At 36.8% G+C, this 12,172-nt stretch overlaps 1 protein-coding gene across 1 annotated transcript in view; it reads left to right on the top strand.

Moving 5' to 3' along the window:
• The window catches only part of Scn7a (sodium voltage-gated channel alpha subunit 7), a 95,855-nt gene extending 84,256 nt beyond the window's left edge, over positions 1 to 11,599 (top strand). Inside the window, exons 20-25 of the mRNA XM_032903420.1 lie at positions 2,564 to 2,842; positions 3,552 to 3,605; positions 3,978 to 4,115; positions 4,933 to 5,037; positions 5,460 to 5,730; positions 8,964 to 11,599. Of these exons, the coding sequence (XP_032759311.1) occupies positions 2,564 to 2,842; positions 3,552 to 3,605; positions 3,978 to 4,115; positions 4,933 to 5,037; positions 5,460 to 5,730; positions 8,964 to 10,027 (1,911 nt within the window). The 3' untranslated portion in view covers positions 10,028 to 11,599. The remainder of the gene's footprint in view (positions 1 to 2,563; positions 2,843 to 3,551; positions 3,606 to 3,977; positions 4,116 to 4,932; positions 5,038 to 5,459; positions 5,731 to 8,963) is intronic.
• The last annotated feature ends 573 nt before the right edge of the window (positions 11,600 to 12,172 follow it).

Genomic DNA, 12,172 nt, shown 5'->3' with positions numbered 1-12,172 from the left:
ATATATTCATACACACCTATAACATAGGCATATATGCATATATTGAATATATGAAGAATGAAAAAAGGAGACTTCCATAGACTCTAGAAGCATCCTTCATGTTAACTGTTCCTCCCCCAGTTCCTATCTGTATCCCTCCTTAGACCTTGCTCCTTATTATTCCTCTACATTCTTTCATATCACTTGTTCTCTTCTCCCCTTAAGATCTTTATCCTCCTTTGCCACCAATGGTTCCTTTTTTATTCATATTAAAGACAGTATCACAATGGTTGAATGCTAAGATCACATAGTAGTGATATGTAACATGCAATGTTGGTATTTCTGTGTCTGGGTTACCTCTTCAGTGTAGTGCTTTCCAGCACAATCCATTTACATAGACATTCCATAATCTCATTTTTCTTCATAATTGATTGTGTAGACCACATTTTAATTATCCAATCATCGCTTGATGAACATCTATACTTTTCCCATGTCCAGACTAAATTGGGGTAGGGTGTATATTGTTTACTAAATTAGAGAGAGCTTTGCTTTTTATAAGGAAATTCGCTTAAAGTCACACAACACACACAGTTAATTCTATTTTTTTTATCTTTATTAACTTGAGTATTTCTTATTTACATTTTGATTGTTATTCCCCTTCCTGTTTCCAGCCAACATGCCCCTAACCCTCCCCCACCCTCCTACATGGGCTTCCCTCCCCATCCTCCCTCTATTACCACCCTCCCCCCAAAAAGGAGCCAAAACCATCCAATGGAAAACAGATAGCATTTTCAGCAAATGGTGCTGGTTCAACTGGAGGTCAGCATGTAGAAGAATGCAGATCAATCCATGCTTATCACCCTGTACAAAGCTTAAGTCCAAGTGGATCAAGGACCTCCACATCAAACCAGATACACTCAAACTAATAGAAGAAAAGTGGGGAAGCATCTTGAACACATGGGCACTGGCAAAAATTTCCTGAACAAAACACCAATGGCTTATGCTCTAAGATCAAGAATCGACAAATGGGATCTCATAAAACTGCAAGGCTTCTGTAAGGCAAAGGACACTGTGGTTAGGACAAAACGGCAACCAACAGATTGGGAAAAGATCTTTACCAATCCTACAACAGATAGAGGGCTTATATCCAAAATATACAAAGAACTCAAGAAAAGTTAGACCCCAGGGAGACAAATAACCCTATTAAAAAATGGGGTTCAGAGCTAAACAAAGAATTCAGAGCTGAGGAATACCGAATGGCCGAGAAACACCTAAAGAAATGTTCAACATCGTTAGTCATAAGGGAAATGCAAATCAAAACAACCCTGAGATTTCACCTCACACCAGTGAGAATGGCTAAGATCAAAACCTCAGGTGACAGCAAATGCTGGTGAGGATGTGGAGAAAGAAGAACACTCCTCCATTGTTGGTAGGATTGCAGACTGGTACAACCATTCTGGAAATCAGTCTGGAGGTTCCTCAGAAAATTGGACATTGAACACGGTTAATTCTTACTTGTACATTCTCCCCATGTGGATGCTAAAGGTTTCTCTGAACAATATGAAGATAACCAATGGGTTCAACTATATAAAATGCCAAAATATCTACAATGTCAACAAATGTCCTGTGGCTTCATTTTAGAGTTATAGTAAAGTGATTATAATTACACCTTAAGTCAAAGCATTTATCCAAGGACATAAATCCCTGGCTATAAGCGAAGAAGTGTGGAAAAGATATAAGTATAGTAATGGTTAAAAGATAAAATGAAAAAATGTTTAGATTGATGATATAAAACAGAATTGATGGTGTTTCGGGGTAGAAAGGAAAATATAAATTCCTAGAAAAAGTAAAAGAGACTACTATGGTTTGAAGGGTATAGAAAGCAGTTCAATTTTGATTCAAACATTTCAGTGCAGTAATAAGAAGTTCTAATTAAAATTTTGGAGGGAAAGAGATGAGAAACGGAAGACAGTGAGTGCAGACTGTGGCTGGTGCTTACATAGTTTAGGGTATAGATTCATTACTCCAACCTCTCACCCCATCTGGCTCATTAGTAGCATAGTTCAGTGAGGAGAGCAGAGGCTGAGTTAGAGCTACCATGCTTCCTAAGCCAAACTATTGCTTTGACTTCATTAAAACATCTGTCTCTGCTTCATATTTCCTGTGCCTGTATTGTCTCCTTTGCAAGTCCATCCTTCCAAAGTCACTTCTCATTCTGTTGTCTATCATGTTTGTGTATTTATACATAATCTAACTCATGCACTGAGTTTAAATCATCTTAGCCATTCTAAAATAGTATAGAATTAACTGAAATAAAGACTTAGGGTAGCATTTGAACTAACCAGTTCTGTTGACTGTTAATAAGGTGCCAAGTTTTTGAACGAATTTCGACTTACAGTATAATTTTTATTAAAAGTCAGTGACTGTTGAATCAGTTCCATTACTTGCATATTAAGTATTCAGACTTTAGATAGACGGGTTATATGACTCAGTATGTTACTATGTCAATTAGTATTTTTATTCTGATCAGAAATTGAAATGGTTTTCTTTTCTTACCTAAAATGCTAATTTTCTTATATTCCAGGTGGTTCTGAGAGCTTTGATAAAAACAACCTTACCTGCTGTGAGCGTGTTTCTGGTCTGCCTAATGATCTGGCTGCTTTTCAGTGTTATGGGAGTGTTCTTATTCGCTGGCAAGTTCTATGAATGCATTGACCCAACAAGGGGAGAAAGATTCTCTGTATTTGAAGTTATGAATAAGAGTCAGTGTGAAAACCTGGTATTTAATGAATCAATGCCATGGGAGAATGCAAAACTGAACTTTGATAATGTTGGAAATGGTTTTCTTTCTTTGTTCCAAGTGGTGAGTATACTTTTTCACCTGTTTCACATCAAATTCATGTTCAAGTTAAGGACCAAGCTTGCATCTAGAACAGATTATGGGTAATGAACAGATTTTGTTATAAAATAGATGTGCAATTATTAACTAACAGATAACAATTATGAGATGCATGCTATTCTAGGCTTCTTTGAAGATCCAGTAAGGTAGAGTCCCTGCTCTTGTGGGAGAAGCAAGTGAGTTGACAGTGCAGACAATGGAGAGGAAATTCCTGGCCTTGACAATTTCCACCATTGCTCCTTGGTTACAGGGTCACAGCCCTTCAGTCTGGCTTTGACGGCTATTGTCTTTCCACCACTAAAAATGCTGAGCGATGGCCACTCAGTGATGTGATATCCAGCAGATATGCAGGGTTCACCATTCAAATCACATGATGAAGACCACAAGCTCAACTTTGATGCTTACTAACATGTAGCTAGAGCTTTAATATCAGTTTCCTTTGTCTCTCTTGTTCTATTGAAACCATACTAAATATTTTATTAATTATAAATGAATTAGGTAAAAATAGCAATATGACACTAAATGTGATGAATCTCCTAGTGACACTGTATATTGAATTATGGCGAACCCCATCATCCAGCATTTAGAATACTAAACATAAATGAATTAAGGTTTGTTTTTTGTTTATAATAAAAATATTCTATAAGATTCATGTATATTTTATTTTCAACAGGCAACATTTAATGGGTGGATCAGTATCATGAATTCAGCAATTGACTCTGTTGGTGTGAGTATCTGACATTCCCAGTGTCATTGTCAGGGTGATAATTTAAGCAAGGAGCACAATAGTAATTTATATAGACAGTATTTTTTTCACATAAGGTATTGCATTGGCACTGAATTTCCTTCCAATAGTGTGTGTAAAAATTGAGGCTTTGTTATCCCTCTTGAAGGATTATCATCTTTTTAAACCATAATTAACAAAACAAACAGATAAAGTCCCAAATGGATACAGCCATGAGAGCCTTACACTAAGAAGCCAGGGAAACATTTACTTCATTTATCAGGACCTGGTTGTCCTGTCCTCATTTATGGTATAAGTCTCATGTTTAAAAAGTTAGTATCCATATTTTACTAATTTTTTCACATTTAATTTTAGGTGTATATGCAGCCTAGTTTTGAGCACAGCCTCCACATGTACACTTACTTTATCATCTTTGTTGTGTTTGGATTATTTCTTCCCTTGTGTATGCTGATTGGTGTTATTATCAGGAATTTCAACAAGCAAAAAATTAAGATAAGTATAAATATTCTTTCTACCTGCTTAACAATTAGACTTTACAAAATATTTCTAGGATTGTCCTCTTGGTTTGATGTCAGGTATACATGACACAAATGTAATAGAACAATAATTAGTGTTCTTGTACAGTATAAATATTATGAAAATGCCCAGCCTTATTGTATCTGCAATAGACAAAGGACACTCAGGCAAGAGGTACAGTTTAAAAGTTCCTGCACTTATATATGTTTGCTTGTAAATGATAGTGTAATAAAAACCAAATAACAAAATTCTACTATGTCCATACACATATGTATGTGTTCAGAAAAAAAGTTTTATTTATTAAATAATGTCTCACTATTCTTTGAAGTAGGCACGTGATAAATCCAGAGCATTATTAAATTATAATTACAGTAGGTTTTTGCAGTTAGGCAGAGGAACATAAATGATATATACTTCCAGAATTATTTTTTTTAAAGTGTTTTGATTGTATTTGTAAAATTAGGCCATATTTTAAATTTATAAAAATGGAAAACTATTCAATTCTAATTTTAATTACTTCTGCTTTAGACACAAACCATATCGATTAAACTTAATTTGTCACGGTGGGCTTCTCATGTCTCCCGCTGTGTCTCCTTGTCTCGCTAACTGAAAAGGAAAACATGAAATAAAGATGGTTGATTATCATATATTGTGTATTTTATATGGATTTTATATGGAAATACCTAAACTTGATTGCGCAAAGAATGAAATCTAATTTTCTAAAGTGTACATCCAAAAAGGGAAGATTGGGTGAACTGCAATTTTCATATCGTTTTATTTATTTATTTTTTACCAGGGAGGATCAAATATCTTTATAACGGTAAAGCAGAGGAAACAATACCAGGCACTGAAGAAGCTCTTGTATGCAGACTCTCAGAAACCAGCAGCCCGCCCTAGAGTAAGAAAATATTGTTTCAAATCTTAAAAAAATAATCATTTTATTCAGGCTGGGAACATAGCTTAGTGGCAGAATGCATACCTAACAAATCCAAGGTTCTAGGTGCAATCCCTAGCACCTGAAATAAATATTTAAAAATATGTTAGTTGTAGTGGAACACGCCTTTAGTCCCAGAATGTGGGAAGTACATGCAGGAGTATCAGGAGGCAATGGCTGGTCTTCACTGTGTGTGTGTGTGTGTGTGTGTGTGTGTGTGTGTGTGTGTGTGTGTGCTGTTTCTTGACAACAGTTATAAAATACATTCTTTGACAAAGGATTCGATTGATGGCTTTATATTATTTGGGAAGGGAAACTGTGGAATCCAGAAATTATGCATGCAAGTATATAAGTAGCTTGTTAATTGTCCTTTGCTTCACTTACAGAACAAGTTCCAAGGCTTCATTTTTGACGTAGTAACACATCGTGTCTTCAATGTCATCATCATACTTCTTATCTGTTTCCAAGCAACAACCATTATGATACAAAATGATGAGCAGAGTCCACAAATTGAAACTGCTGTCTTCTGGATGAACTCCATTTTTACCATGCTGTTCACTCTGGAATGCATACTGAAGCTCACTGCCTTCCACTGCCACTATTTCACCAGCGCATGGAATGTTCATGACTTTATGGTGGTCGTTTTCTCCATTACAGGTAATGTTGACTGCTGTCAAATTTTCCTTTATACTATTAATTTAGTCTATCACTGTATGTATCAAGATAGTGATTTTGAAGAAGCAAAATCATAAGACCATTTTCATCCCCAAAAGAATGAATCATTATTTGCAGTGTGTGTGTGTGTGTATGTGTGTGTGTGTGTGTGTGTGTGTGTGTGTGTGTGTGTGTGTACTATCACTATTTTTAGATGAAAACATTTTATCTGTTTAGAAACTTAAGCATGTGTCACAAACACAGGATATGTACTTGGTTATCTGTAACATTCTAAGCTACCATGAGAAGAGCTCTGTGTATTGAAATGACATGGTTTTCAAAGCTCACTAAAATTCCTTACTTTTAATTTTTTTAAATGTTCCCCACCATCCCATCATTACAATTTTAGTATTTAAATGATTTTGTTCCTAGTCTCATAGTTTTGGGGTTTAATGAATTTGTCTCTAGTTTCTCTTACCTGAGTAATTTTACATTGGTTGACAAACACATTTTGTTATGTTGTTAAATAGGTAGAACTGTGTATAGTAAGGTTAGGGACACTTTCTCTACACATATCATTTAAGGACTATCAGGGAGCACATTTGCAGAGCAGAACATTCTCTTATGGGCTGAATCACAGAGTTCTATTACACAGGGTAAAAGAAAGAGCACCTTATCAGTAACTGGTGGTCAGAGAAAATGCCATTTAAGAAGGAAATTTAAACAGAGACCTACTGGGTAAGGGCTATCCAGGCAAAATTATACCAGGAATAAAAAAGTTTCTTTAGTGTTTGCTTCTGCATAACCAGGATATGGTCTCCATGAGAGTAGGGGATAACATTTAAAACGTAAATTAAAAATATCCAATAAAAAAACAATCAATGATGTCAATGCTGCACTTAAGGCTCAGGGATCATCGGAGAAAAGGGGTAGGTAGGACAGATGCAGGAACCAAAGAACCAAGGAGTTTGCTGTGAGAATCTATCTCCTACAAATATCAGAAACTATGCCCATGAAGTCTCACCAATGTGTCTGTATAAACATTGGATGAGTAAGGATGATAGATATGCTACAAGGGAGAGCCCAGGATATCTCTACTAGACACAAAGAACTAGAAGAAACAAGGAATGTTGTGAGTAGAAGAACTACTCCTTCCAGGGAAGAGCACACCAATTGGTTATCCTATGCCAAATGGTCAATCCTGAAAGTAACATTACAGAGAATGGGCAGGTTGTATTTACATATTAAGAAACAAATATGTATGCATGTGTTTATGTATATATACATTGTTTTATATATACATACATAGACATATATAAGTATATATGTGGAACAGTAGTAAATGTAAAAACAGGCCATAAATTGAAAAGAGAGGAAGGAAGGATATATAGAAAGGTTTAGATGAAGGGAAGGGAATCTAGTAGGATTATATTGTAATCTTAGAAAGTAAAAAAAAAAATTAAAAGGTTAGTGGTATCAACCAGAAATTTCGTAAAAGAAAACATAAACTACCTGCCTAATATGAGTTCAGAAATTTCACTCTTTCAGTAGAACAGTGAATTCATGTCACTGACTACTGAAAGAAAAGTATAAGCTGGAGAGAAAAGTGTATGGAGATTGGAGGGGCAACAGGAAAGGAACAAGGGGAGTATAAGCTACAGTGTCTGAAGTAGGAGTTACAGAGTGTACAGGAAGAGAAAAGCAGCCATAGTGAAAGCGATTCAACTTGAATTTCCAGTCTCCTGAGGCAATCATCTGGCCAAGGCACTGATGTTGCCAACTTAACTAAAATAATGAGTATTGTTAAATTGAGATGGTTAAAGGCTGAGGTGAGCCCTTGGATTGTTCATTAAGGGAGACGCTGTAAACAGGGAGACCATGAGCCACCTATTAAGTCTCCAGCTGTGTGTAAGTGATGAGAACTGTGTGAATCATAGAGCAGGGGAATGATAAAAAAATTGAGTTGGACAGCATAATCCACAGAGGGCAGGAAATGTATCATAATTTTAATAAAAATCATTGGACAAAATGTGCCTGGAAGTGTAATTGGAAAGTGACAAGATACTTATGCTGCTGTTTTGCCTTAGAAATGTAGAGAAGAAGAGAGTATGCATTCTTCATTTTAACGTGTTCCATGGAAAATAATGTCATCAGCAGAGTAAGAGTTTAGATAAGGGGTTTAATTTCCTGGTAGGGAGCATGAGGATGAATATGTGCACAGGAAGTGAGGATGCCTCTTTATTAATGGAAGAGCTTGAAAGATTGGGGAGAGATGGGAATTTGTCTAGTGTAGAAGAGTCACTGATATACATTAGAAGGGATGTAGGCATGACAGAATATAGAATATAAAATAGACATGACCCACCAAAAAGTTCACCTTAGAGAGTGGGCATGTTAACAAAAGTATTAGGTCTGATACTTCCTCTCAGCAAATACACAAAAGCCTCATGACACTGTCCTCCATGACCTTTGCAACAAAAACTAAAACGAAGTTATCAGGAGATGTTCACATGTTATAATCATATTTAAAGTTCTTTGGACTCAAATACTACTTATAAAAGAAATAAATTGCAATCTATGAACCCCTAAATTATATACATATAGAGAGAGATAGTCTTGGTTATCAATAATGGAGCAATATCTCAGGAGTTAAGAGCACTGTCTGCTCTTCCAGAGGTCCTGAGTTCAATTCCCAGCAACCACATTGCGGCCCACATGGGACTTTATGCCCTCTTCTGGTGTGTCTGAAGACAGCTGCAGTGCACGCACATACATTAAATAAATAAATCTCTAAAACAAAATGTCTCCCTGCTTTACATTCTCTTCATCTTTAAGAACTCTTATAAGTTAATGCATTAAAAAATCTTTGAGGGAAATTATATTCTATATTTACATGATGCATTAGTAAGATTGGTCAAATTCCTTAATCCAACAATGTTAAAAAAATGTGGACTATTGAACTACAGTATGGATCTGGTCACCTGTGATTTCAAAACTATCTTAAAATAGTAGCACAGAATTCTATTTTAAATTTTGGCACAGAGCCTGATCATTGATAAAAATAATATTTAATTAAACTAATGTTCAATATGGTGTTCTATGAGATAGGTTAAGTGATGGAGTAATAGTAGATTCATGAACCATACAAAACTAGAGCAGTTGGGAAATTATCTTTTCTATATACAATTGCATTTGGATAATTTTGTTTCTTCCTTGTATCTTTTCCTCACACCAAGGACTGCTGCTGCCTTTGTCAATAGGACAATACTTTGTGCCTCCTTCACTGGTGCAGCTGCTTCTTCTCTCTCGCATCATCCACGTCCTGCGTCCTGGGAAAGGACCAAAGGTGTTCCATGATCTGATGCTTCCCTTGATGCTGTCACTCCCAGCACTGCTCAACATTGGTCTTCTCATCTTCCTGGTCATGTTCATCTACGCCATCTTTGGAATGTACAACTTCGCCTACGTGAAGAAAGAAGCCGGAATTAATGATGTGTCCAACTTTGAGACCTTTGGAAGCAGTATGCTCTGTCTCTTTCAAGTTACAACATTTTCTGGTTGGGACGGGATGCTGGATGCAATTTTCAACAGTCAGTGGTCTGACTGCGATCCTGATAAAATTAACCCAGGGACTCAGGTCAGGGGAGACTGTGGGAGCCCTTCTGTTGGAATTTTTTATTTTGTCAGTTACATCCTCATATCATGGTTGATCATCGTTAATATGTACATTGTTTTGATCATGGAATTCTTAAGTATTCCTTCTAAGAGAAAAAACAGGACCTTGAGCGAAGATGACTTTAGGAGATTCTTCAAGGTGTGGAACAGGTTTGACCCTGATAGGACCCAGTACATAGACTCTACTAAGCTTTCTGATTTTGCAGCTGCTCTCGATCCTCCTCTTTTCATGGCAAAACCGAACAAGGGCCAGCTTGTAGCCATGGATCTCCCCATGGCTGCAGGAGACAGAATCCATTGCCTTGATATTTTGCTTGCCTTAACGAAAAGAGTGATGGGAAAGGATGAGCGGGTGGAGAAGATCCTTTCAGAGATAGAATCTGGGTTTCTGTTAGCGAATCCTTTCAAAATTACGTATGAGCCGATTACAACGACTTTGAAACGCAAACAAGAGGCAGTCTCAGCCACAATCATCCAGCGGGCGTACAAAAGTTACCGCTTAAGGCAAAGTGACAAAAAGATACAAGATATCCCGGAAATAGATGATGGCAGGGAGGATCTTAACTCTAAAGGTGTCCACTCTGGTCAAATCGAGGAAAAGGCATCTATTCAGACCCAGATCTAACAGCACTTCCCAATTCTTCTTTCTTTACACATTCCCACACACACTAAAAACGCTTAACTAAGCTGGAGATCGGAGACTAGAGATAATGGTCACATCTGTGTGCCCACACATCTCCATGATAAGCTCAGCTTTATGTCCAGTCTCGCGATGCATCAGGAAAGACAGAGCCTCAGTATTGCTGCAGGTAGCTAAAGTGGGTCACACTTGTCATTTGGCTATTTAAAATGTTTCTCTGTGGCTTGTCTAGTGTTGCCCATAGTGGAAGATGTGTAAGAGGAAAAGAGAGGAGAGGGAAATAAAGTTCAGCAGCTATACAGTTTTCCTCATATATTTTATATTTAATTTTACAGGCCGGGTCACCACCCCTGGGGCCTAGTTGCAAATATGAGGTATTTCCTTAAAGTGGATTGTGCTTCAAAAATTCGGGAAGCCTGCCTTCAATCATAAGCATGCCTAAATAAACCCTGCTGGGTGGGAAAGAGAATGCAGGTCTTCAGAAAGTGCCTTTCAGTTCTACATTTCTTAAAATGTTTAACTGACCCCTCCCCCTCTTTTTGCTTTCTTCCTGATGGCTTTTTGAATTTTTGTTTCAGTTTTTGTTTGTTTGCTCGCTTTGTTTTGTTGTTGTTCTTTGGTGTTTCGTTGTCCCTGGTTACTCGTGACTATGCAGGCTCTACAAGAGCTCCAGGTCAGAAAGAACTGAGATTTACGGAGCAAGAAGTGTAGGAGTCACACTTAATAATGAGCACATTTTCTGTATTTCATTCACATTTATACCTTTTTATAAGCACACATTTACTAAAAGGATACAATAGAGTTAATGGACTGAAGCTTTACCTTGTTCTAAAAACTGGTTTATTTTTTACCATTTATCCATAGCAGGTGCATGCTGTCATAAATTAGAAGAGTTGGGGGCAACCAGCATGTTTAGGGGTTTTCAGTGCCCTGATCCTTAATTAAAAAACTGGTCACTTGAAAGTTCTTCCCATTGTACGTTGTATTTCTTGCAACTTGAAGAAAATGATCCTACAAACAATAGGGGTAGTGAGGAAGCAGATGAAAGTTAAGTTGGCATTTTATAACATCGTTATATACAAATTAGCTCACTTATGTTTCCCTTATTTCTTTTATATCTTCTCATACATACTCATGCAAATGTTTTATATTTGAGAATCTATAAAATAACAAACATTAGTTTTAACTACTGATATTATTTTTGTTAATATAAATAGTTGGTTTTGATTTCTTCACAAAAGTTGTTTACTTCCACTCATGTAGTTTGAGAATCTGATATTTTCTCCATTTGTATAAAGACTGATTACACCGTGCCTATGAAGTCCTCCAAAATTGAAAAGAAAAAAAAAATATATATATATATATTCTACTGGCTTAAATAAGAAGCTTTAAATGGGTTTTATGATACTCAACGCCATTGTATTCTCGAGATTGTATTTTGTAATGAACGCATGGACTCGAGCCTTAACTCTTGTTATCTACTTTCGATCCTCAGAAACTCATTGAATTTACCAACTTGCCTTGGACAATCAACTAAGTAAACGTAATTTCAGAGTCTGTGGGTTTTGTGGATTTTTTGTGTGTGTGGCTGGTAGTTCGGTTGGTTGGTTGGTTGGTTGGTTGGTTGGTTGGTTGGTTGGTTGGTTGGTTGGATGGTTGGTTGGTTGGATTGGTTGGATGGTTGGTTGGTTGGTTGGTTGGTTGGTTGGTTGGATGGGTTGGTTGGTTTGGTTGGTTGGATGGTTGGATGGTTGTTTTTATTAAAGTCATTCTCTTTCATTGTTTACTCTTTGTTATGTGATGGAGGCAAGAGAAGCATGGGAGGTTTAACTGATGACATGTTAGCTTCTGTGTTACCTCAACGCTTCAGTTTTCCAATTTCTGGGAATGCCTTACTGAGGAAAGTGCTACAGATAGTCAGACTCAGTCATAACTTGCTTCCATAAATCCCATTAAGACAAGACACAAAGTTTGAAAATCATTTTGCTGTTACCAATAAAGAATGCCGAGCAATAGCCATCCAAAAAGTAGAAAATTTCATTTCTGAATGATTGTTGCCCTAGGTCCTCCTTTTGACATCCCACAGAAAATAATAAATATAACCTGCTAAGCATACTTGGCTTTGATTTA

Source organism: Rattus rattus, chromosome 5, assembly GCF_011064425.1.
Source record: "Rattus rattus isolate New Zealand chromosome 5, Rrattus_CSIRO_v1, whole genome shotgun sequence".
Lineage (NCBI taxonomy): Eukaryota > Metazoa > Chordata > Mammalia > Rodentia > Muridae > Rattus > Rattus rattus.
The sequence above is the reverse complement of the archived record's forward strand: the minus strand, read 5'-3'. Positions and strand labels throughout refer to the sequence as shown.